This window comes from Colius striatus, chromosome 4 (genome assembly GCF_028858725.1).
Source record: "Colius striatus isolate bColStr4 chromosome 4, bColStr4.1.hap1, whole genome shotgun sequence".
Classification (NCBI taxonomy): domain Eukaryota; kingdom Metazoa; phylum Chordata; class Aves; order Coliiformes; family Coliidae; genus Colius; species Colius striatus.
The window spans coordinates 4,428,768-4,452,863 of NC_084762.1; the positions used below are offsets into that span (position 1 = coordinate 4,428,768).

The window sequence follows — 24,096 nt, forward strand, 5'->3', positions numbered from 1 at the left end:
TTAGTGATGGGAGCATGTGGATGGTGTTTTGTGTTATTGCTTTCACTTCCATAATATAAAAACAGATGCTTAACTTAAACACTTCACTATTGTTTAATATAAACTCTTCCTCATAATGTTTTTCTCTTCCTATCCCTTACCAGTTTATTATTCCTACCCCACCCATTTCCAATGTTTCTACGTGCCTTTCAAGTTGTTCTGCTCTTTTGGGGTTTATTTATGCTGTACACCATCAATAAAGTTATCTCTGGAACTTATAAGTACTTGTGCAAAGACAACAGTGGGAAAGCAGTTGCACATCACATTGTTTTTGACTGGATCCTACAGGAACAATGTCTGTTGCTTGGCAGCTAGCAACAAGGAGGCTACTTTAGCAATGTAATGGTTTAGAGCTTGGAAGTTGTTCCTCAGAAGACTGTGAGCCATTTTAAGATGTGTGATTCGAGGCCAAAATGATTTGACAACATGTGTTTTTAAGGACAAACCTTCCCCAAACCTGAGACTATGGATAAAAACCATGTGCACTAACTTTTTGTTTTGTTCTTCTTCCACATGATCATTGTGTGTTGAGCAAAATGACCAACTTCCTATTTATTTTTTCCTTTTGAGTGTTTTTTTTTACTTACTGTGGTGCTGGTCAGTTGTGAGATGACATAGTGGGACAGAGAGTGTTTTTGTCTTTTGGGATGGATCTATTTTGGACTCTGATATGCCTGTGAAATAATGCCTGTGCCCTAAGGCATTATATATAAGTACCCTAAGTCCACTGGTACTTGGGCTAGCAGAGCTGTGGCAAATGGAGGTGCTGTGTCTTGTGATGAAATATTAATTAAAAGTGGTTATCACGTTGAATCATGCATTAGTTTGTGTTGGAGGGGATCTTTATAGATCATGTAGTTCCAACCCATTGCTCTGGGCAGGGAGATTTCTACTAGATTAGGTCGCTCCAAGCCCCATCCAACCTGCACTTGAACATTTCCAGGGATGGGGCACTCACAGCCTGTCTAGGCAACCTGTATCAGCACCTCATCACCCTCATAGGGAATAACTTCTTCCTCATATCCAATCTAAATCTCTCCTCAGTTTAGAGCCATTTCCCTTTGTCCTGTCACTCCAAGCCCTTGTAAAAGATCCCTCTCCAGCTTTCTTATTGGGCCCCTTCAGGCACTGGAAGGCTGATGCAAGGTCTTCGCCGAGCAATCTCCAGTTTCAGCATCTCTGAGCAGCCTAGCTGATGGTGAAACAAGCCTCCGCGGCGGCTTTTCCACACCCCCCACACGCAGGCGCCAGGCGGGCAGGCGATGGCGCTGTGGCGCCTCGGGAGCGGCGGGGCCCTTCCTGCCCACGGCCTCTGGGCATTAACAGACCATCAACATGTCGGAGCCTCCGATGGACCGAATGTGCCGGATTTCGGCGCATGTGTTGCGAGAGTCCGGCGGTAGCCATACCCGCGCTTACAAGTGTGTTTCTTGCCTTTCAGAGGCACGCTCCCCTAAGGGCGTTCTCCATGAGGCGCCTGAGGGAAGGCAATGGTGCGGAGAGGGGCTGCTCCCCTCAGGGACACCTGCTCATCTTTCCTGCCTTGGAACCCTGCCCCGGCACAGTAGTCCCCTGCCGTGGGGACTGTCTCTGCACCTCTCTGTTTATAAACCGGAGACTGGAGCCTTTTCCCTGTGTGCATGTACTGGCCAGTGCCCTGAGTGTGCTGTCAGATGATGGGATGCTGCTAGCGCAGGTTTTGCTCCCTGTGTGAGAGAAAACAGGCACAGGCTGCCCAGAGAGAGTGTGGAGGCTCCTTCTCTGGAGATTTCCTAAACCTACCTGGAAGAATTCCTGTGCAACCTGATCGAGGGGAATCTGCTTTAGCAGGATGATCTCTAGAGGTCCTTTTCAACCCCCACCGTTCTCTAATTCAATGGAAAGAAGCTTCTTCTCTTGTTCCAGTGGAACTTTGTGTTCCAATCTGTGCTCCTTACCCCTTTTCCTCTCACTGATGCTACAGAGAAGAAACTTGCCTCATCCCCTCAACTCGTGCCCTTGAGGTATTTATCAGCATTGGTAAGGTCCCCTCTCAGCTTTTTCTAGGCTAAACAGCTCCAAAAAGAAGCAGGCAAATTTTTAGTAGATGAAGTGACAAACATGTCTTTCACCCACCAGCTGGTAAAAGCCACAAACCTGAGTGAACACCTCAAAAGGCAAAGCAGGTGTGCATTGGTATACATAGGTCTGTTCCTTGAGAAGCATAGTCCTTACTGACAGCAAAACCAGATCATCCAGTGTGCTCAGAGGAGATGGTTCTGCGTGTCTGCTGTGCAGAAAAAGTCATATTCTTGTGTATGTGTCACTCTCCTGCTAATGAGGGAAATTACTTTTTCAAAGTGAAGGGAGTTTGAAGGTTTGCTAAATGTTTTGAGTGTTTGATAGAAGATGGCATTGAAATACTAAATATTATTGTGAAATTTGTGAGCTCAGAGCTATTATTGGGCCATATCCTAGAGGTTTTACTCAAACATATGTTTTCAAACATGAATATGTGGAAGTTAAACTGAAATGTATTGACATTAAACACCTCAGATATTTGGCTTGCTTTTCAGAAACGTTGAAGTCCTTGAAGGCTAGGGCCTCTAGAGACTTTAAAAGGGGAAAAATTCACTTTAGGAGCTTTTGACAACTGGTCACAAGGTCTGGCCTATTGTAATTGTATTTGGCTTTTACCTACTGTTTTTTCCACATAGTTAATTCAATCACAAGTAGCTCTTAGCTGTGAACAATGGCTTGAGCTCAAGAGCAGAACGTGATGCTGGGATTGTTCATGTGAATCCTAGAATGGTAGGGTTTGGAAGGGACCTTTAGAGATCATCCAGTCCAACCCCCCTGAAGAAGCAGGTTCACCTAGATCAGGTCACATAGGAACTAACCTCTTCCTCTGAGGTAACTAGATAATTAGTAAGGGTGAAGACTAACAAAAAGTCCTGCGAACTCATATATGAATAGAAGTATTTTTTTTTCACAAGATTTGCTGAATAGCTTGCCTGGGAAACGGGTCTTAGTTTAAGTCTTGTGGTTGATTATAAGCCTCCACTTACCTATGTCTCTGAGAGACTCTGGTTAACTTTATGGCACAGAACAGTTAATTATATGCTCTTCCAAGTAAGTACAAACTCTCAAACTGAATTTCAGCCTCCCTGAGCCACTATTTTAGACACTTTGGTAGAATATAAATGCATATTTTTTGCATGCCAGATCCCAGACCCTTATCCATCAAAGTAAATCTTCAGTACTTCTGCTGAAGGCTTGGAACAATCCTAAGTTATGTTATTGAGGTCGCATTGTGACCCTGAAGCTCTGGCAGAGACCCAAACCAAGAAATGTGTGTGGGAAACCATGGAGGGGAATAAATTAGCCCTTGCCTGGTTTTTTTTGAGAGAGAGTAAACTGTGACAAAGGTGTGAGCTAAGATGAAAGCTCCTAATTGTGATGGATATTACTTTCCAGCTGTTTCTGTTGGAAGAAGCTCTGTGTGTGTGTATGGGATATTTCCTGGTTTTCTGATGGTGCTCTGTATCAAATAAAAAGTTTTACTTGCCCTGACTGCCCCATCCCTCTCACTCCTCCCAAGGAAAAATCACTTGTAAAAAGTGTTAGATTCTAGTTTTGAGATCCTTGTTGTTTTTTTTTTCCCCTCTGGTGAATTTAAACCTTCGCTTTCTCTCTGCCAAACAAAAGCGTCAAGTCTGAAGAATATTAAGTAATTGTGGTTGTCATACTGCACATTGTACTGTGGAAAGAATTAATTGGTGTGTGTTTTTTTTGCCCCAGGGTTTAAGCAGTGGGTCCCAAGGAGCGGTTGTCTTCCTCCTGCTTACGACTTTGTCCTGTTGAAAGGATTCCTGTACAGCTGTGCTGGGTGAGTGGGCGGGCATCTCACTCTGTAATAACTAATTTATACAGCCATGAAAACCTACAGCTATAAATAAACAGTTCTGACTGCCTTTGCATACTTGCTCAAAATAAAATGAGATGCAGACTGGAAAGAGAAATCTAGTGTAAATGTTATAAAGGCCAGGTCCTTACTTGTAGTACCTCAGTAAATCCTTCTTGATGTCGCAGAGGAAATGTCCCTGTGTGAGCAGCTGTCTTCCTTACAGGGCTTCATGTGCATCGGAGAAAGGAGCAAAGCAAACCCAAGATCTCAGCAGTAGCGTTTTGGGGATTGCTTTCCCAAAGCACCTGACTGGGATACAGTCTCTCCATGCAGGATTTGTCAGAGTGGTGCCTCTTCTGAGCCCTTTTCAGAAAAAGAGATGGTAATCCTGGAGCAGAGGAGCAGATCTGGTGCTCAGCTCCTCTGGCTGGGTGTGGAAAGAGCTTTCTGGATGTGTCAAGGCTTTGTTGTGTGTTTCTGACATTTAAACTGTTTGCATTGCACTACCAATAAAATTTACATTACTTTAAAAATACAGCAAAATACCCAACAAACCTGTATGGGAAATCTCCTGAACTTTCTCCTCTTCCCCAACTCCCTTCACAATTTTTCTTCTGTCTCTCAAATATTTTCTTTTGACCAGCATCTTTCAGCTGAATTCTTTCCATATTCTCCTTTAGCTTCAACAGAGAAGGAGGGAGGGATGTGTGTAATTGCTTACATTCCCTTCGCAAAGTTAGCTGGAGTGAATTATCTAGATAAGCTGGGAATTATTGAATGTGCACACATCTTTCATTGAGTTAACTTAGTTTACATTCTAGCCTTAGTATGTTAACTTCCCAGACTAGAATTTTATCAGGTGCTTAATATGTGTAAAGAACAATCTTATGTATACACATTATTTTATTACTCACAGGCAGCTTACCATGTGTTTCATTTTTAACTAAGCTCCTGCAGCATTTGAAAGATGAAAATAACACCCTGGTGAACTACATGCACAATACCTCCAAGCTAGGGATCTTGGCAATGGAGATGGAGTTTGACATTTAAGTACTGCAACTAGCTTCAGATCCTCATTTAAATGCAAGGCTAATAAGAGATCTTTCTTATGCACGTTGACTATTAAGGAACGCTTACACTGCTGTTGATTTTGCCTGTTTATTGGAGTTTGCAAAGCAGATCTCCAGTGTTTTAGATGTTAACAAGATGTTGAGGCTAATAACAGAAATCAACTATATTGAGCAAGATTAGTAAACATGTGAATGGAGTGTAATTATATGGCAGGCAGCTTTATGTTAAACAGTGCTTTAAATTAACATGCTTTCTGTCAAAGCAATCATACAGTCAGTATAATTAGGTTAGTTTTGCTGCAAGATTAACTGAAACCAAGAAAAAGGAAGAAAGTGTTGCATTCAGATTTCCTGTTAAAATGGAGGGGAGATACTATGCATGTTAATATTCCACCGTGTTTCTTATTAGAAGGACTTGGCTTCATGGTGAACTTTCTGAGCAGACATTCCTAATTACAATCCTTGTTAGCCCAATTTATTATCTAGCTAGCTTGGAAGCCACAGCTAAAATTACCCCTCCTCTTGATTTTTTCCAGACTTGATGAAGGGTAATTCAAACAAGAGCTGGCTTGCATTCACAGGTCTTCTACAGTGTGGTGCCAAGCTCATGAGGGACTTAGTTTACCAGTGATGAGTTTTAACCATGGCCACATCCTCACATACGTTGTGCGAGAGATGAGAAATCTCTGTAAACAGATGAACACACTTTTCTTATTCATAGCAGTTGCAGAGTTATCATGTAAGAGGCAAACGTTTCATATTTTCCACCAGTTTTCCATATGTCTCATGACATAATGGCTTCACCAGAAGCTGCAATGTGTTGGAGAAAGGATTTATCACAGCTGCATTTATTTTCCTCTACTTCATGGCTTTAGCATTCATGGAGAGATTGTTTGGCTTGAAGAGGAGCGTTCACTTGCCTTTCTGCCTGTAGTCCAGTATTGCTATTGAATCTCCTGTTTGGAGGCAGAGGAGAACAGATTATTAGGGAAAAACAGAAGGCACAACAGAGTGCTTCCTACAGATGAAGTATGCTGTTGGGAAAAGGATGTGAACCTGGCCCCAGCCTCCCAACCTCCCTGGGAGTGGGAGTAACCTCTGAGTGCATGACTCTGACCCACTGCTAATGCCAAAGTGTTGCAAGAGTAGAGGGAGCCTGGGATGTCCCCAGCAAGTAGGGGATTATCTGACTACCGAGGAATGACTTGAAACCTGCCACAGGCCAGTTTCCTTGAAAATAACAGCTAGTGATTTGCTAGTGAGGAAAAAGTATCTGCCATCAGGCGAGCTTAGCTTGGTGCAAGAATATGGTAGAGTTTGGAAGGGACCTCTAAAGATCACTTAGTCCAAAGCTTTAGAGAGAAAGCTCATCTGAAAAAGCAGCAGGTGATTAATCCTGCAGCTGAGGTAGCTGGAGCATCGTTATGTGTCTGAAGAGGATGGCAGAATACCTTCCAAAGACCCACTTTCTGAAGCACCAGCTGGAGGCCAGGTGTGCTACTACAGGGCACCAAGCGTGGCCATAACCAAATGTGAGTCCCCTTATCCAACCCAGTCTCAGCCTCCCTTCTTTGCTTTGATTAACTTTTACTCACTTTCACTCTACTCTTTTAGAGATTCTTTCCTTGTCTAAAGACCTCAGAGGCCCTGAAAAACTATTTGCTATACTTTGTCTCCAGTCTGCATTTGGCAATTGCTGTGAAACAAAATCCTGGAGTCACTTCTTTCCCAAATGATCCTGGGGGTATTTTTGCTGACCAAATCATACATTTTAAACATGAGGGAGAAAATCTCCACCCCTCAAAAAGAGAGATGAGCCTGTTAGGCCAGGGAGAGTGTTTTAGCAAGCACCTGTTAATGTCTGGCCTCCAGCGATGGGATCGTAAGCCCTGGGTTGCCAGAGCTTCCGATCCCGTCTGCCTCCAGCGGATCATCAGATAAACTTGTCAGCAAGAGTAGAGTGTGTGACAGATGGTGCAGGTTTCCTTTAAATAGTTAGACTCCTCTACCCAAGGGGTAAAGTGCAGCCTGGGAGAGTCACAAATACGCTGGATATAAATATGCCATCGCAAGTTGGTGACACAAATAGGATGAATGGATGAGACAAAGGTAAATATTCATATTGTATTCGCAAACTCTGGGCTGTAAATTCTCTCCAGTTCCATTTGTCACTGGCAATATAGTGAAATGGTAGATGTGAACATTGTTTGCTCACTACAAGAAGTAGATATGCTCTGGACTCATTGTTCTTAAAGGCCTGAAATAACAAAGGAAGGTATCTCCTAGACAGAGGGCTGGGTTAAAAAATCCCTCTCAGACATTAAAGAAGTAGGAGGACTGGAATAACAAAGGGTGGAACCTGTGTCTGGATTCACAATTACCTCCAGAACATGAGTGTTTTAACAGTCATACAAGAACTACTGTTCATGACCGTGTACTAGTACAATGGTGGAATGAGTTTGTACCCCACACAGATTCCCTTTGCAGCCCTTCATTTGCCACTCTGGTTTCTGCCCTCTCCGTTGCTGCTCGGGGGAATGAGAGCATTGAGAGTTCAATTGCATTCTAGCATTGGTTTGTATTGCAGGGATTCAGGCGATGTTACAGGGGCTGGGTTTCCCAACAGCTGACTACAGGGTATTTAAGGAAGCTCAATTTCACAAGCACGTGGACACAAAAATAAAACCCAGGGAAAACTTCCTAAAACGTGTTTCTGGAAAATGCATTTAATGCAAAAGCATTCCAAAAAGAAGGAGAGCACGTGAAGGAGAAGATTGCATCTGACTTGAGCTCAGCTTTAGGTGACTACATCTCAGCAATGTTTTTGTGAGACACTCAGAATCTCATAGAAGATCTGGAGGAGCATATCCATCCATACACTGGGCACAAGGATGTTCTCCCCTATAAGTTTCCTCTTTTTCCTGAGAGCAATGGCTTTTATTCTTGTACTGCCTTATCTTGCTTTAAAGTATCTTGACTTCTGGCTTTCCACCTGTGGTGTTCCTCAGCCAGCTGTTGGTCAAACCTTTCCCTTCTGGATCACAGGCATAAGCCTGGAGCTGCAGCCTGCTTTGACAGCCAGCCTCCCTTTCTGCTGTAGCTTTTCCCAAAGGACAGCCTCACCACCTGGGGATGAGCATTTCTCTGGAGTTTGCAGAGGCTTTATGGCTGTGAAGTCTTACAAGTGTCCATCAGCAGGTACTTAAATCACAGGTGAAGCGGGCAGCTGTTGCTGGCTATATCTCCTACCCACCTGCATTTAAAGATATTGAAGCAGCTGATGAGTGATGATGGGGCAGGTTTTAGATTTGTTAGATGGAAGAAAGATGAATTTACTCTGTCTTCAAGTGCTGGTGCCAGAGAAGACACCTCACCTGAAATGCTGTGCTCTCTGATGTGGAGAAATATGATCTGAATCCCTCCTGAGGATCTCGTCCCAGCAAGAGCAAAGCCTGGGGGTAAACCACTTTGCTTTATTTTTGAGAGTTCTAGTTTGACTTGTCAAAGTAACATGAGATGAGTTGCCTGTGTGATGTTTTCCACCCATTGGGACTGGGAGAAGCTATCACACGATTTATCTTTGGTACTTGAACCCTGCAGCCAAATTCTTGGCTGAGGTGAATTTGTGGCAGTAAAAGAATCAGACCATTGTTTCAAATGATCCTCTTTGGAGTTTCTGTATTGCTCAACATTGTCTAGCACTCTAGAAATTGGGGGATTTAGAACAACAACAACAAAAAAAGTCATTACTGGTACTATTTTCTGTGCCTCTGAGGCTGTGCAGCTGGGTTGCCTTAGTTACCACCAATAAGACTGTGCAAGGGGAGGGAGAGGCACACGAGAGAGAATACATTTTTAAAACCTCCAATACTGTATGAAACAGTTTGTCTATAAATAATAAAACAAACTTAGGGTCTGGCATCTTTCAGTTGTTCTGAAAGGGAAAAACAAGGTCATATTATTTGACAGCCTGGATTTTCCAGCTCTCAGAAATGATACTGCAATCTTTTTGGTCAAGCACAGGACATAGCTTTAAAAATTACTTGCTTAGAGCTGAAAGCCGACTTTGGAGTGAGTTGGAACTAAATATACCTTTAAGGGTGAAAAAGAGTAAATATTTATGTAGCTGATTTTAGGAAAAGTGATAGCAGCCTGAAGCTGTAAAGGAAGGTGGAACAGAGCCCACGTGAAACATGGTATGCTGAGGGACAAACCTCATTTGCAGCCTACAGTTTGCTGCAGGATGCAGGTCCAGAAGGGAACTAGGCTTATCACTCATGTGGAACTATCTGTTGATCATTTCTTGCACCTTTGAATGAACATAACTTATCTGGGCACAAACTCAGCAAGCTTTCTTCCTTCAAGAAAGACAGAAAGAAAGAAAAAGAAGCTGCTGCCCTGGAGCCTTTCCCTTTGGAGCAAGGCCTGGTCGTGGCAGCCCAGGCAGGGCTTTCTGCCTTAGCAGATGCTGCCAACACCAAGTCTAGTTGCTTGTGGCTGTTGGTGTTATTAGAGAAGGTGTTTCCAGATGTGCCTATAGGAACAGGGGGCAGTTGTATTACTCTCTGCTTTTGGAGGTCTGAACAGGAAGCAAAAGAGTGGGCAAAAGTGCCCTTCCATGTACCCTTTCTTCTGAGGGAGGGAGGAGGTGAATGCAGTGGAAGGTACAGAGAGAGGAGGGGTTCTGTGCTCTGGCACCACAGATTGTTTTGCTTTGTGTGGGTGTTGTTTTGTTTGGGGTCTTTTTTCTGCAGGACTATCTCACTTTTTGTGATGGGAAAGTGAGACAGGAAAGAGTAGGATGAAAAAAAAAGTAGGTGGAGCCATTTTTGCTGGGAGAAGAAAGGTATGTTGGAATCACATCTTCATTTGGTTTGCAGCTCTTTTTTACTCTGGCAATGCTGAGCTAAAGATTTGTCTCAGTCAGGAACAAATTAAGACTCTGGCACGCTGTAGTTTGGCATGGCTTCCCTCTGTCTGTGTTTCAAAGCTTATTGGGACCTTGTTATCAATACCAGCTTAAGGAAGTCCTACTCTTCTCTTGGGGGGACGCAGCTGGGAAAAGGGTCAGGAAAATGATCCGAGTTGAAAGCTGCCTCTGCCTGCAAGAAGCAGGCACGTGGGGTGGAGTGGGAAGGAATGTGTGTGGGGCAGCGAGCAGGAGCTTATTGAGAAGTAATTGCTGCCAAAGCCCCCAAATTGTCAAACTGCAGGCTCAGATACTGCAGAGTTGCCAGCTATCAGGGTGCAGCTTGCAGCTGCTTTGATCAGCGTAAAGCAAATCCAGGGAATGCCGCCAGTCCTGGGGGTGCAGAGCTGAGGGTGCGCGCGAAGCAGCACGAGTTCGCAGCACAGGGAGCTGTAACTCCCATGAGTGAAAGCACCACGTTAATTGGTGAGGCCATGATTTTGTGTCTGCTTTGGAAAACACCAAGGTAGACCCACCACACACAAGAGGGCTCCAGGGATTGTAAGAGCACACCAGGTATCAACAGAGATTATTGTGTTGACTGTGTTTATGTATATTGTCTGAGGTTACGTTCATGCTATCACAACTGGGGATGCCTTTCAGCCTTTCTGTGCACAGCCTTTTCTGCTTGCCCAGGTGTCTTTAGAAGTCTCTTAAATTAACATCTCTAGAGCGAGTATGTTTAGTCAGCTGTTCAAAATGTGCCTCATTTTTGCAGTTAATTTGGTCTCCTCTTGGCACGACCTTTTGTCTGATCAGTTAACACCTTGGAAATCAAATTATTTTGATTCTCTCCAAGTTATGCATCAGGCATACTCTAGGCTTGAAATTACTGATGTATGCTCAGTGATTGAAAAAGAGCTGATACCTAGATGTATCAGATCTCATATAAAGACCTGTACTGTCTTGGAGGTCTTTGATTAGTGGTAGTTACTATTGATGTGATGCCTCTTAAACCAAAGCTGGTGCGGAAAGGCTGCAGATCTGTTTTCATTTACCAGCAATCCTCATCTCTTATTTATGCAAGAACAGAATTCAGCCAAAATTTCCAAACCTGGACATGTGGAGCAAGCATCTTATCTGCAAAGGTATCAAGCGGTGAAGTTAGTTATTCAGCACATTTGAAAGTCAGTCTGCTGCTTTTAGGTAGCTGAGTATGGATGGTGAGAGACTAGCTGCAGACACTCTACTTTGGCTTGACAGGCATGTGAGACTTCACAAAATGGATCAGGCATCAAATGTTCCCTGAGAGCAGAGGGAGGTTGTCTTATTTATTTTCAGAGGTGTTTTTGCAGCGTTTTCTCTTTCATCAGAAAGCTGGTTTAAGAAATTGCAAATGTTCACACATTTGTGCTAAATAAAATACACACATTTTCCTGACAGAAACACGTTCATCCTCGAGAACTTAATCTTGAATGAGTAAGAAGACAAGAAACCAGGAGGGAAAGTAACAATTAATAATGTCCCATGCAGACCCACCAAAACCACTTCATCAGTTTGTTTTTCCTTCCACCTGTTGAACGTGTCCTAAGTCACCTTTTTCCCCCCCTAGCTGCCTGTTTGTCCAGGGAAGCTGCCTTTCATTCTCTTTAAATCACTGCTGATTATACCACTACCAAAGCAGGAGAGAGATGTTCTCAACAGTTTGTAAAACTCTCTGAAGTGCTGTTTTATGCACAGAGCTGCTGTGATGCTTTTACTTGGATACACTAATGCCATTGCCTGGTCTGACAGACACCATGTGATGCAGGTGTAAGAGCTTTAGCCAGAGGGATGTGGCTTCTCTGGACTCTTGTTTGAGAGGGAATTAAAAATGCAGGGATTATGCTGGTAAGAAGTTCTTCTTGAGGCACGTTGAAGAGACCTGGACCAGGCTTTGATCTGGTAGGGTTGGGATTCCTTGCTCCTGTTTGTTCTCTGTTTGCTAGTAAGTGGTTAGGACCTGTCAATCTCTACCAGCCCCCACAATGTAAACCTCCCAGTGTACAAGGACCTGCCAAGGCAATCCCAGGAGTTAATTTCAGATAGGTATATTTTTCATATGGATAGAAATGAAAACCAAACCATGGACTGACCCCATATCATACGGTTGAGGAACTCCCCGAAGTTGTAGAAAGAGACGATGACGGCAAGGCTACCGGCGAAAAAGGCTGCCAGCCCAGCCGGGCTGAACAGAGCAAACAGAGGATATACCCACTCTCCTGTGACAGAATAAATCCACAGGACCCTAGGCAAGGACAGAAACAATCTTTGGTTAGGACTGTTCAGTTAGAAGAACCACTTCATCATTTCTCTATCTCCTGAAGGGCCGAGTTATCAAAACAAGTCTCGATACAGAGGAAATTAGCTCAGCTGTCCATCTCTCCTTGGCATTTGGGCTGTTGGCTGTGAAGCACACTTGAGCTGCTGCTAAATTAGATGGGTTTCAGTGCAGGTTGAAATGCACGCAGTGTTCTGCTGTCACTCGGGTCATTGGCTATTAACAGCAGCCAAATAACAGTAAAAGAGTAAAATCCTCAGAAGCAGGCATGTGCACTTGGCTATTCTAAGTGAGGCTTATTCAAATAAGCTCTCATATATGTGTTTGCTATTTCATTAGAACAGCTTTTCAGCCCCTCTCTGGATCTCGAGGGACCGTGGAGACAAAGTGCTATTTCTGTCTCTATCCTGCTGCTGTTGACCACTGTTTTGGGGAGTGGAAAGAACTTCTTAAGAGGCAAGAGGGTCTAAGAGGAGGAGGAAGAGAGGAGGAGCAGGAAGGTAGGAAACAGATGTAGCTGCTTTGCTTCTCTATGCCAGAACTATTTGTAAATGGAAATTTGGAAAGTGGAAAGAAGGAAGAGGATGAATATGCCTCCTTTATAGGGTTTCTTTTCTTCTGCTTAGGTCCTCTCAGCCTTTTTCTTCTCTCAGCAAAACATCTGGTAGTGGTTCTTGGTTCACTGGTATTATTTCCATTGCTTATGGCTCCTAAGAGTGACTGTTAGCCAACACCTGGACTTAAGAATATAAAAATTGCCTTTATGTGTTAAATATAGAAGAAAATATAGTTTAAAATGATATATGTTTGTCTTGAGTATGTGAAAAGTATAACAAATAGGGCAGGTCTCTCGTGTGAAGATTTCAGTGCACAAGCTGAAAAAGTTTCCTGGTAGTTGAAAGCTGTTGCCTGTGGTTGCAGAGAACCAAGGAAAGCAGGCAAAAAGAAAGCAGATAGGAGGTTCCTTCCTGCCTTGGGAGGAGAGAAGGCAACACTGTTGAAATCCTAATGTCTTTTATCCACTTATAGGGCCTTGGAATCCAGGGCACAAGCACTCTAAGGGACCACCTTCCCCTCAGGACCCCAGCAGCACCATGCAGCATCAATTCAGAGAAGATATAGATACTGGGAGAGCTCAAATGTGTTGGTGCTTGTGCTGATCCTCATCCTTTGCTGAGGATTCAAGTCCTGGCATGAGCTCAGTCTCCTGTGCAGTGATAGGGGCTTTAGGGGAAGGCATGGCACAAGACTGCAGTAGTAGCCTAGAGAGTCATCTGGTCTCAAAGACAGTAAAAAAACCCAATGCTATCAGAAGACAAGCAAAATAAAGCTAGTGTTAAGCAACTGGGTGAACCAGAACATAGAAAGGGAATTTAGGAAGCTGTGGTCTTAATCCTATTAGGCTGTGGACTGGATTAGGATAAGCACCTCGTAACTTGGTTACATAAGGTAGCAGTGAAGTCCATTGCTTCCACAGCCACTCTGATGGGCTTCAAGTCACAAGAGCATTTTGTCTGTGCAGTATATTTTCTACTCCACATTTTCACTCAGTGGGCTGAAGGTAGTGTCTGACTGAGAGACAGAACTGGTGGGTAGAAAGGGGAAGGATGGATTCCCTCATAGTCCCAGTGGCTTCCCAGAAATCTGTACATGAGGAGAAGTCACCTCCTTCCTGATCAGTTGCCATGTGTCCTCTACACTGGAGTCCAGCTGTTTCCAGAGCTCTGGAAAGTGGTACCACAATGTGCTCTGGAACTATACAGATCCATTCTTGACCTGTCTCAAGGCATCCTTAGAGTGGTTTGAAGTGTTGGCAGCTGCCCATACTTAGGTGGAACGGGCAGTGCCTCCAGACCACAGCACTGCAGTCAGGATGCAATGAACAGGAGCAGCTCCAGGGGTGCATGGCACAGGCACAGGAGGTGGGTGGATGCCTGTGGGCTGGAGTAGGGGTTGTTTGTTCTCTCAGGATCACCCTCCAACGGGTTGGAAAGCAACTGTGGTACATTGCTGGAAATGTAGGCTGTGTCACCGGTGCAGTGGGAGGTGGCAGTGGGGCAGATGCCTCCTTGCTACCCATCAGTTTGCACCTGGCTCTAAGTATCATTTTCTATCTCAAGTTTCTAAACCCAGCCATATGTCCCTGCCAAATACCAAACTGTTTTACTCCTCCTCTGTTCCTGTGACTCCCAGACCTTTGAGATTCGGTGGGTTTGCAGTAAGCCAGTGAGTAGAGGTGAATTTCGTGGTATGGGTAGACATAAAAACTCCAGCCCAGCAGAAATAACTCCAAGTAGCCTAGAGTTTATGGCAATTTAGTTGTTCTTCTATAGGAGGCCAGAGAAAAGTATAGTGTCAGGACCTGTGTTGTGTTTGAAGAAACCTGCTTTGCCTGTCCCTGGAAATAGTTTTCATGGGTCTCAGCTGAAGATGAAATGACTTCCCACAGGGCAGGCGGCTGTCTCCCACATGCCTGGGGGAGAACTTGAACCTAAGCACAGCGTTTGGCCTTGTTTCACAAAGTAGATCACTGGAAGAAAATGTTTTAAAGTACATAATTCTTACCAACTGATGTACAGGAAAGCGACAGATCCTAACAGGATCAATCCCTTCTTCTTGGTCGGATAGCGGTGAGGCAGGGCAAGGATTTCCAGGACAGCAAATGGCAACACAGCCGTGTGCTGAGGAGAAAAGAGAGGCTGTCACAGACCAGTCAACACTGCCTCACCCTCAGCCATTGCTGATCACAAAGCTCAGCAACCTGCCTGTGAGCCAAGAAATGATGATTTAACCATACTGAATGTGATTGTACACAAATGTGCATATTTCTTTCAGTTTTTATAGTGGAGAAGTATCCCTGCAGTAATGAGCATGGAAAGTTTCTTGCTAGTGTGCTGAGAAAGGTGCTGTAATGAGGTCTGCCTGTAGAATGATCTGTGTTACTTTATAATAGGTGAGCTTTCCATTTTATCATGCAGTGTGGTATTTTTGGTAATTCCCAGTAGAATACAAAAGATACCGAAGCCTATTGTTATGGGTGCTTGAGGATGTCAAAAGTCTCCTCCTCAAACTCATTAAGCAATTGCTGAATTGCCTTCATGTTCTCTTCAAGTTGTTACTGTGTTGTATATATTGCCATTTATTATTTACTCCAGTACAATCAACAGTGTGTTGTGCTGCTCTTTGTAGAATGAAAAACGTGGTGGTAAACACACAGAGGACTTCAGTTAGCTGTGATTCAAGATGATAAAGGAACTTCAAAGAAGCTTAACCAAGAGTAAAGAATTAGCTTGCTAACTTGTTTTTTCTTCTTTTTTTTTGGCCAAAGATTTCGAGCTGCAAAGATGCAGCTTCAGCTTCAAAGGCTTTTCTAATGATAGCTAAGCACAGAGGATTTTCAGCACAGGGCAGCCAGCTTGGTGCCACTGGCTGTTTTGTAGAGAGCTGCCTCCAAGAGGGATGCTGCTCACTGTGGGGAGAGGACAGGAGAAGTCCTGAGCTCGGATGTTAAATGGACAGCACAGGGCTGTTGGGATGCTAACTCTTCAACTTGTTGGATGAGTTGTGGCAACTTCAGAAAATAATTGATTGAGGGGAAATTTCTCCACTAAAAGTTTTGTAGTGTTCCCTGTGCAAGGACAGCAGGCCTAAATGACACTGGGGAACAACACAGCAAAACCAGTCCATGAGGTGCAATGAGAGAAAACTACAACAACTGTAGCTGACTAGTTGGTTAAACTCCTGTTAATTAGACAGTTTCATTGGTGTCTGGGGGAAGGAAGGGGGGGAGGGCAGTGAAGAAAGATGGATAGACTTTTAAACTGCAATGTCTTTGATTTACTCTAAAGACACACTCTATGAAGTTTACTGTATGAAGTTTCCTCTTGTCACGAGGAAGTGATCCTAGTAGCTTTAATGTATGCATTTGTCAGAAGCTAGGCTGACTATCTGAGATGGTGGTATGGTGTCAAGGTTTTATTGCTGTATATTTATAGCATAAGTTGCCACAAATACACATGAAATTCTTTAAATGCATATTGAGCTACATACAGCCTGCATGAGAACATTCTTTACCTATCTGAGGCAGACATCCATATTTGTCTGCCCCTGGCAAGTGACAGCTCACTGGAAACTGCATGGCCTCTCTCAGGCTCCCCAGTGCAACCCCAGGGGCTGCTGCTGTTCATACCTGGCTGTCCTACAACCAAAATAACCCTTCCATCTCAGTTATTTTTCAGAGAAAAGAGACAGAAAAGATTTCTTTAATATTCCAGTTCCCCTCACTCATTGGCATTGAGATTTTCCCCTTTTCTGTTTCACTAGGGATTCTTCAGCTCTGCAACCCACCTGGTTGATTGCTGAGGTCTTGGATCAGTAGAACACAGGGAACACAGTTGTCATATATAATCCTTTGAACTATCTTCTAGTAAAAAACCTATCTGCTAAGCTACTTTTGGAATGACTGAAGTTTATATTCCATAGGTTGTCAATAGTTGGTCTTTGAATAAACCCAAAATGCCAGTGCAAGACAGCAAAACATGCCCTTTGTCCTCACTTTTACCCTTTAGTTAGCCTTTCACAGTGGATTTGCCCGTTATGTGTAGCAGATATAAGTCCTGCTTTTCATCTGACATCTAGCGAGCTACAAAATTCCTTTGGGACACTTGAAATGTCCTTGCTAGTCTTTCAACTAATTAAGCTAAATGTTTCAACTAAACACCTTTAACAACTGGTTGTTCCAGCTCGATTATTGCTGTTCTAAAAGGGATTTAGTAGGAGTGACTTGGTGAAATAATTCATTGTTGAAGGGAATAGCTTTTGGGTGGGGGTTATTTTATACACTTATTCTCTTAGTTTGGGGCTTTTCTTTCTCAAAGTGGATGTTAAATAAGTACAAGCCAGCAGTATGATGCTGCTTTAATAGGAAAAGCATGTGGTGTTGTGGGATGGTATTAAGAGGAATGTTGTTTGTAAGAGAGACCTGGGAAGTACCTCTGCTGCTCCACTTGAATCAGAGAGGTTTTGGTTGGCGTTCTATCTCTGATTTAGGGCTCCCCATTTTGACAGGTGCAGATGGGCATCTCTGATCGAGCCAGTTTTCTTCTGAATCAGCTACCAAGTGCTGTGCAGGCTCCAGAGCAAGTGCTACTGTATGTGTCTAGAAGCAAAGGATGAAAGTGTGGAGAAATGGGGGCTCTCTTCTGGCCAGAGCAAGCTCTCATGACCACCAACACCTCTCCCTCAGCCAACATCTCTTTCTCAGCTCACACATCTGTGTGCTGCCTTACAGCACATGAATGCCACAGGAAAGGTGCAAAGGGAGAGAAAAGCAGAGCTTTGCACGTTGTGCAGTCTCTCGTTTGCCTCATGGCAGCATGATGTGGTCACAGGGAGCAACGAGCTGGGGCACACTGGTGTAGTGGTTGTAAAAGACAGTTGTGAGCTCTTCTTCTCATTCTGGGTTGATTTGGAAAATGCTGGTTTGCTTACCTAGTCATTTTTTGTTGGGCTCCTCCAGTTTTGGAGGAGTTTGAGAAAATACTCAGAGGCCCATAAACCAAGAGATGTCAAAAAGCCACTGGCAAAGCTGGAAAATTCAGCTGCTTTTGGAAACAGAGGAATTCGGTGGAAGGGGTAGGTTCAAATTCCTGCTCTGCCTGATTCACAGAAGCTTGAAGCCAAGCTTCCCACTTCCTGGAAGAGTGCCTCCACCTCCACGCGCAGCAGAGCCATTCAGGACTGGGGCTGTCTGCCTCTTGTTTTGGGAGCAGTTTTCCGAGGGTCTTGGATCTATCCTGGTTTGGGATTGTGGCATAGGAAGGCCGCTTTCTTCCCAAGTCCAGTGATAAAACTGGTATGATAAGAATGATAAAAAAATAATGACTTATTAAAGTGTGTGTTGTCTTCTGTACAGGTAATTGTGTCTTTTAAAAAGTGTTTTGCCATGTAGTAATCTGATTTTATTTATTTCTAGGTTGTTAGCTTATTCCTAGCTAGAGATAATTGCTGTGTAGATCAACCAGACGTGCATTTACAAATATCTAAAGGGTGGGTGTCAGGAGGTTGGGGCATCCCTTTTTTTCCATGGTATCTAGCAACAGGACAAGGGGTGATGGGATGAAGCTGGAACACAAAGAGTTCCACCTGAAGATAAGAACAAAACTATTTCAGTGTGAGGTGAGGGAGCCCTGGCACAGGCTGCCCAGAGGGGTTGTGGAGGCTCCTTTCTTGGAGGTCTTCAAGAACCACCTGGACATGTTCCTATGTGACCTGATCTAGGTGAACCTGCTTCAGGAGGGATGTTGGACTAGATGATCTGTAAAGGTCCCTTCCAACCCCTACCATTCTGTGATTTTGGAGGGCCATTAAAACTTGCCATGCAAATACCTTCTACAGCAGTTCTCAGCTACTGCATGCACCCCCAGGATAAAAAAAACTTGGGCTTAGCATTTTGTGTTTGTGGATGTAAAGCTGCTATTTCCACCCTTCCTTGCTTCCTTCTCACGTACACACACATCCCCCCCAAGCCCAATAAACACGTGGGGAAAATCTCCCCTCGCGCTTCTGCTACCGCTGATTTCACATTTTCCCACCGAGCTCAGTTTGCCCACGAGCAGCAACATCGTGGTGGGATTTCTGCTGAGTAACTGACCACATTTAGGAGACCAGATGTGTATTTCCACAGCAGCCACCAGAGGAGTGCGTGGTTGGCCACGGGGCACGGCGCCTGCCCTTCGCCTGCCACGGACAATTGGGCTTTCCAAATGATTTCCCTCTCCCAGCTGATAGACGTTGACTTTGGCAGCATTGTTAGGGATAGACCATATATCATGGTTAATCATATCTGCTGAAAGGCTTTAAAGACTCCTCGTATCCTTCCCAATAAAAACCAAAGATGTGTTTTCTCAGTGGAGTTATTTTTACCCTAGGTCTCTAGTGCACAGGCATTAAATGCAGTTTCAACCCTGTTTAGCTGTACTTTCTCCCATTTGCACTGACATTTGTCTCAAGAGCGTGGTGTTTGTAGGGGGCCAAATTCCAGTCTACAGTTTTGCCTCTTGCTTTAAAGGAAACTTAATAATTAAGCTCAGATTGGCACAGATCAAAACATTGGCAAAAATTGCTGGAAATGGTGACTTTTAAAGAGAATCTCAATTAACAGTTTCTCAGTTTCACGTATAAACAGAAAAGCTGTCAAAAATCATTATCACAGAGGGGGAAAAAACCCTGTTTCACTCAGAGGTAGGAAAAACGAGCTGAAACAATAGCTGTGTGTTACTAATCACGCTATCAATGAACTGGACTGAATCAGGGAGATTGTTTTCTTCTCTTGGCAGGCATCCTATTGGTACTTATTTTTATGTTCCTTCAATTATTAAAATATTTACTTGTCTGGTAACCTCTGCTTGCTGAGGAAAGCTTTCAGCTTGCAGTCTTTCTAAGGACAGAAGTCTTTTAAACGGCGCCTTTTTTTTGTCCTTGTTTATTATGTACAGTGGAAAGACAAAAGTCATGAGGCCTTCAGAATGATCAGAGACGTTTTGTTACCTGACCACACGTGTTTATCTGAATTCTGTTTCCAAAGTTGTGATTTAAAAATCCCCTGTGGCTCTTTTGGGCACTTCTTACGATTTCGGTTCATTTCGGTTCAGTTTTGTTCGATGTCTCAGCTTTTTTTCCTAACAAACTCAGGTGAATCTGAATTACTTCTAAACCTGCCAAGTTCTTTCTGTTGCTCATAAACTCTGGCATCTGAATACAGGGGGAAGAAGGGGCGTTTTAAATGTATGCTGAACTGTATCTGAATTATTGGCATGTTGACTCATCTCCTGCGGCGAGGAATGGAGTGGGAACTTTCTCCCGCTTCTTGACTTTTTTGTCTCCTACCCCATGTTGTATGTTTCCCAGGATACTTTTCAGGTTCATGAATTTAAATTGAGATAAATAGTCCCCTCTGGAGAACACATCCACTGTTTCATAAGACTGTTTGGAATTTTTACTTCCCATATATGTTATTTTGAGTAATCTGTGTATTTGTTCAGTGTCATATCCTCGGTTTGCTGTTGAGAATATAAGTAAAAGCAACTTTCCAGGGGCTGAGAAGGCAGGGTTGGGTAGAGTTTGTGCTCAGCTGCAGGCTCCAGCCTAGGCTGAGTTTTAAGCCCGTGAATAATCTCCCCAGAGCTGCTGAGATCACTCTTACGCCTCATGCCTGCGTCGCGGTGTGACTGGCTTTGACCCCGTTTGACTCCCGAGTGAAGGAAGGAAATGAGGCCTCGGTTGACCATAGCTGTTTGTTTCTAATTTGTCTGCATTTCCATACCCTCCCTGTCTGCTTTCCATTAACACAGGAGGTTTTAGCAGAGGATTTTTCCCAGTTACCACGGGCCAAACTGAACTCCAGTGGGTACAGTTGGACACCACCGAGTGCTTTTGGAAAAACTACCCGTGTTTCTCCTCCTGGAGAAACTCCCCCCAGAGCCTGTGTGCTGACAGTCACTCCTGGATGATACTTGTGCTTCCATCTTCTCCATCAGTATGTAAAAACCCACTTTGTTGTTGCGTGAGGAGGTTCGTGGAGTCAGCGTTCATCAGTTGGCCCTTGAGGTGTTTACTCAGTTATTTGCTCTTTGTTGGAAAACGTCCTCTCATCTGTGGAAATTTCCTTGGGTTGGATGCTTTTATAAACAATTACAGCCTGTGTTATCTGAGCATAGTAAAACTAAATGGCTTCCTGTCCCCATAACCTCCAGTTAAGTTTTATATTCCTCCCAATTTTCTGAATCCCTGTACGTTTGCTCCTTTCTTGGCTTCATTTTGGAACAAATTCCCTCCTTTGATACATTTTTCTGTGGTATTGCCTTCATTCAAATGCCTCCTTCAAAATTTTATCTATCCTGACACTTTTTTCTTCCTCTCAACCTCTCTCTATTGTTTAAGGTGGGAAGGGCTTAAGCATTGTTGTTTGTTTTATTCCTTGAACTGGTACTTTGCCTTGATTCAGATCTTTAGTTGAAGAAATAAATCCCTCACAGAGTTATTAGTTAGCTTTTATATTCTCAGCCATCAGTGCATTTTCAAGGAGCCAGAGGTTTTATTTGATGAATCAAGCAGGAGGAGGTATGAGGAGTCCTGTTACTGAGCAGGCATGGTGACAAATCAGTCGGGAAGCCGATGCTCAGTTTTAACTGCAGTGGCACCCCTCTCTGAACTGTCATCTTCTCTGTTTCTGCCCTTCTCAGGTCTATGCATGCTCATAAAAGCAGCATGGTTTTTCCCCCTGTGTTTTTTTTCCAAGACACATGAGTGGTTTGGGAGTGTTGCTGTGAAGATGGATGGAACATCAGACCAATTGGATGATGAAAAGAGCTTCAGAGAAAACATTTCCTGTGTGCAGGCGTGCATTTGTGGAAATAAGCCCCTGGCTGAATGTCCTGTGGCTTACTAGCAAATGTTTTGTCCTTGTATCAGTGCCAGCATGTTAATTGCATTTCTCCCTGACATTAAATACATAGTCTGAGAAACTGATGTTACACTGCAGCTGGACACTGACATGAGACACAAGTGACACGTCCTTTGCTGTGTGGAATATTTGTCTCCAGCTGTTCCTTGGTGGGGTTGGTTATGGAGGCTGCACCTGCGAGTGCCGGGGTAGCAGCAGCCAGGGAGGATTCCCTGCTATAACATCTGTCTGTGAAACACATACTTTCTCCCTCAGGAAACTGGCTTGTGTCAACAAAAACGGACACTTCAGAAAGAATCTATACACAGTGCTGGGAAAAGCTAGGCATCTTTGCTCTGAAGTGTGTGAGGGGATTATTTATGTGCCATATCCCTCACACACACTTTCTCCGTCCTTGCCAAAAGCTGAATCTAACTGGAAGCCTATGAATGTCCATAGTTGCCAGACAGCTTAAAGCTGAGATACTGTGAAGTGCAAACAAATGGAAACGTTTCTCTCTTGTGCAAATACACAAGAATTAGTAAGCATTAAATACCAAATGATTGCAAGGAGAATCGTTGAAGAGGGTAAAAAATGAACCTGAGGTGGTTTTTTTGTAGACATCTGGAGCAGGAGTCCAGTTGGAGTAGCCTGGACAAACATGTTCCACTCCACACACTGATTTTGCACCCCTTTGGTTTGTTAGTGTTGCAGCAGCTTCCTAAAATACCTGTAGGAAGACAGAATCCTGCACATAGGTGCCCTCACATAGGAGTAAGAGGGATTTGTATTCATACAACTTTCTTTTCTAGATGGAGGTAAGTCATACTGGCCCAAATGACATTTCTGTCGATGTGTTTGTGTCCACACTAGGGAAGGCAATGGTTTAGTTAGGTGGGCAAAACACAAACAGCTTATAGATACCAAAAAGCTCCAAGATGAGAGTGGACAGGACAAGTCTTGCTGGCATTCTGACTGTCAGGGCATGGGTGACTTGCTGCAGCGAAGGAAAATCACTTGCATGCACCCAGGGTGTCCTTTCACTCCATTGCATTTTCTTTTAACATTCAGGTACTGCTTAGCTACATTAAAGCAAAGTGCAAAGGAGTTTGAGAGGCTCAGGACATTTTAGGGACGAAACTCCATCTCAGGACATGGGATCTGTTGTCACCTTTGGTGAAATTCTGCCAGGTAAGCTGTTTTCCTTCTGTGCCTCCATTTTACCATCCTCCTTTTTTTATGGTCTCTCTAGCTTACTTCAGAACATGTTTAGTTCATAACTATGTGCTAGTAACATGCCCAGGACACTAAAATGCTGATTTTTCTCAAGGTGAGAGGGTAAAATGGCTACAGAATAAATTAGGAAAACTTGTCTGCAGCCTGAAAAGAAAGGAAATGTACAAGATGATTTACAAGAACTGTGCCTTGCAGAATGAAAACATAAACCTCCTTCACAAAAAGGCCACTGCACTGTTACCGTTTTTGGGAACACATCTGGTCCATGTTGATGGGTCGTTTTTCTTTTGTTATAGATTGAGATGTTTCTGAGTGATCTTTTCTGACCCACCATTGCCTCTCTTTGTCTAGCATCCAATTCTGTCAGCCCCTTCAAAATGCAGTGCTCCCCTACACCGCCATTAAGCCGAATAATACATGCGTGTGATTTCATCCAAGCTGTCTCCGGCAGTCGCCTTCTGGAGAGTATCCAGGTGTTGCTTGAAAAAGAGATGACTGGGAAAGAAAGAAACAATTTCATCTGACAAATTGGCCAGCACATCCTTTGTCTCAGCCATCTTCCACTTTGGGAATCTTGTTCAAACAAAATAATTGTGCTTGAGATGTAAGTAGAGTTGTTTGGGGGTTGTTTTCCATCCGTGAAGCTCAAAGCTTTGTGTAAAGATGGTAAGATGTAATTATCCCGGGCAATACTGGGCCTCTTTCAAACATCAGCGAGATTCCTTTCTGCATTAACCATCCTTTCTGCAAAACAGAAAATGTTTCTGCTCAAGAGTGCAAAAACATGCCTAAAATGTAATGCTCTCTGTATGACTCTGAGCTACTAGGTGGGCAACGACACTTTCCCACTGTAAGAGCAGTAAATGTGAGAAAAATAAATGGCTAGTTCCTTTTTTTTTTTTTGCAAGGAACCTTTTCTTGCAGCATCATTGAAGTGGAGGAGCTTTGGTATTCCTGAAGTGTTTTTTGCATGTTGAATTTTTAGGTTCACTCCTCAGTTACATAACAACATATGCTTTCCCTATTTACGACGTTAAAATAGACTGAGACGCAAAAAAAATACACTCCCACTGCAAATGATATGGCACTGACATCTACTACTGATACACTGATGGCTTTTCCCACCAAAGCCAGCTAGATGCTGCCTCAGTCTGCCACGAAACGTCTGTAATCTCAGAGCCATGAAGCGTAGCA

General features: G+C 43.7%; 1 protein-coding gene across 1 annotated transcript in view; it reads right to left on the reverse strand.

Annotated features, from left to right (window-relative positions):
• Nucleotides 1-5,907: 5,907 nt before the first annotated feature.
• ADTRP (androgen dependent TFPI regulating protein) overlaps nucleotides 5,908-24,096 on the reverse strand; it is a 29,193-nt gene continuing 11,004 nt past the window's right edge. The window contains exons 4-6 of the mRNA XM_061996045.1: nucleotides 14,790-14,905; nucleotides 12,040-12,191; nucleotides 5,908-5,951 (exon numbers count right to left, since the gene is read on the reverse strand). Of these exons, the coding sequence (XP_061852029.1) occupies nucleotides 5,908-5,951; nucleotides 12,040-12,191; nucleotides 14,790-14,905 (312 nt within the window). The remainder of the gene's footprint in view (nucleotides 5,952-12,039; nucleotides 12,192-14,789; nucleotides 14,906-24,096) is intronic.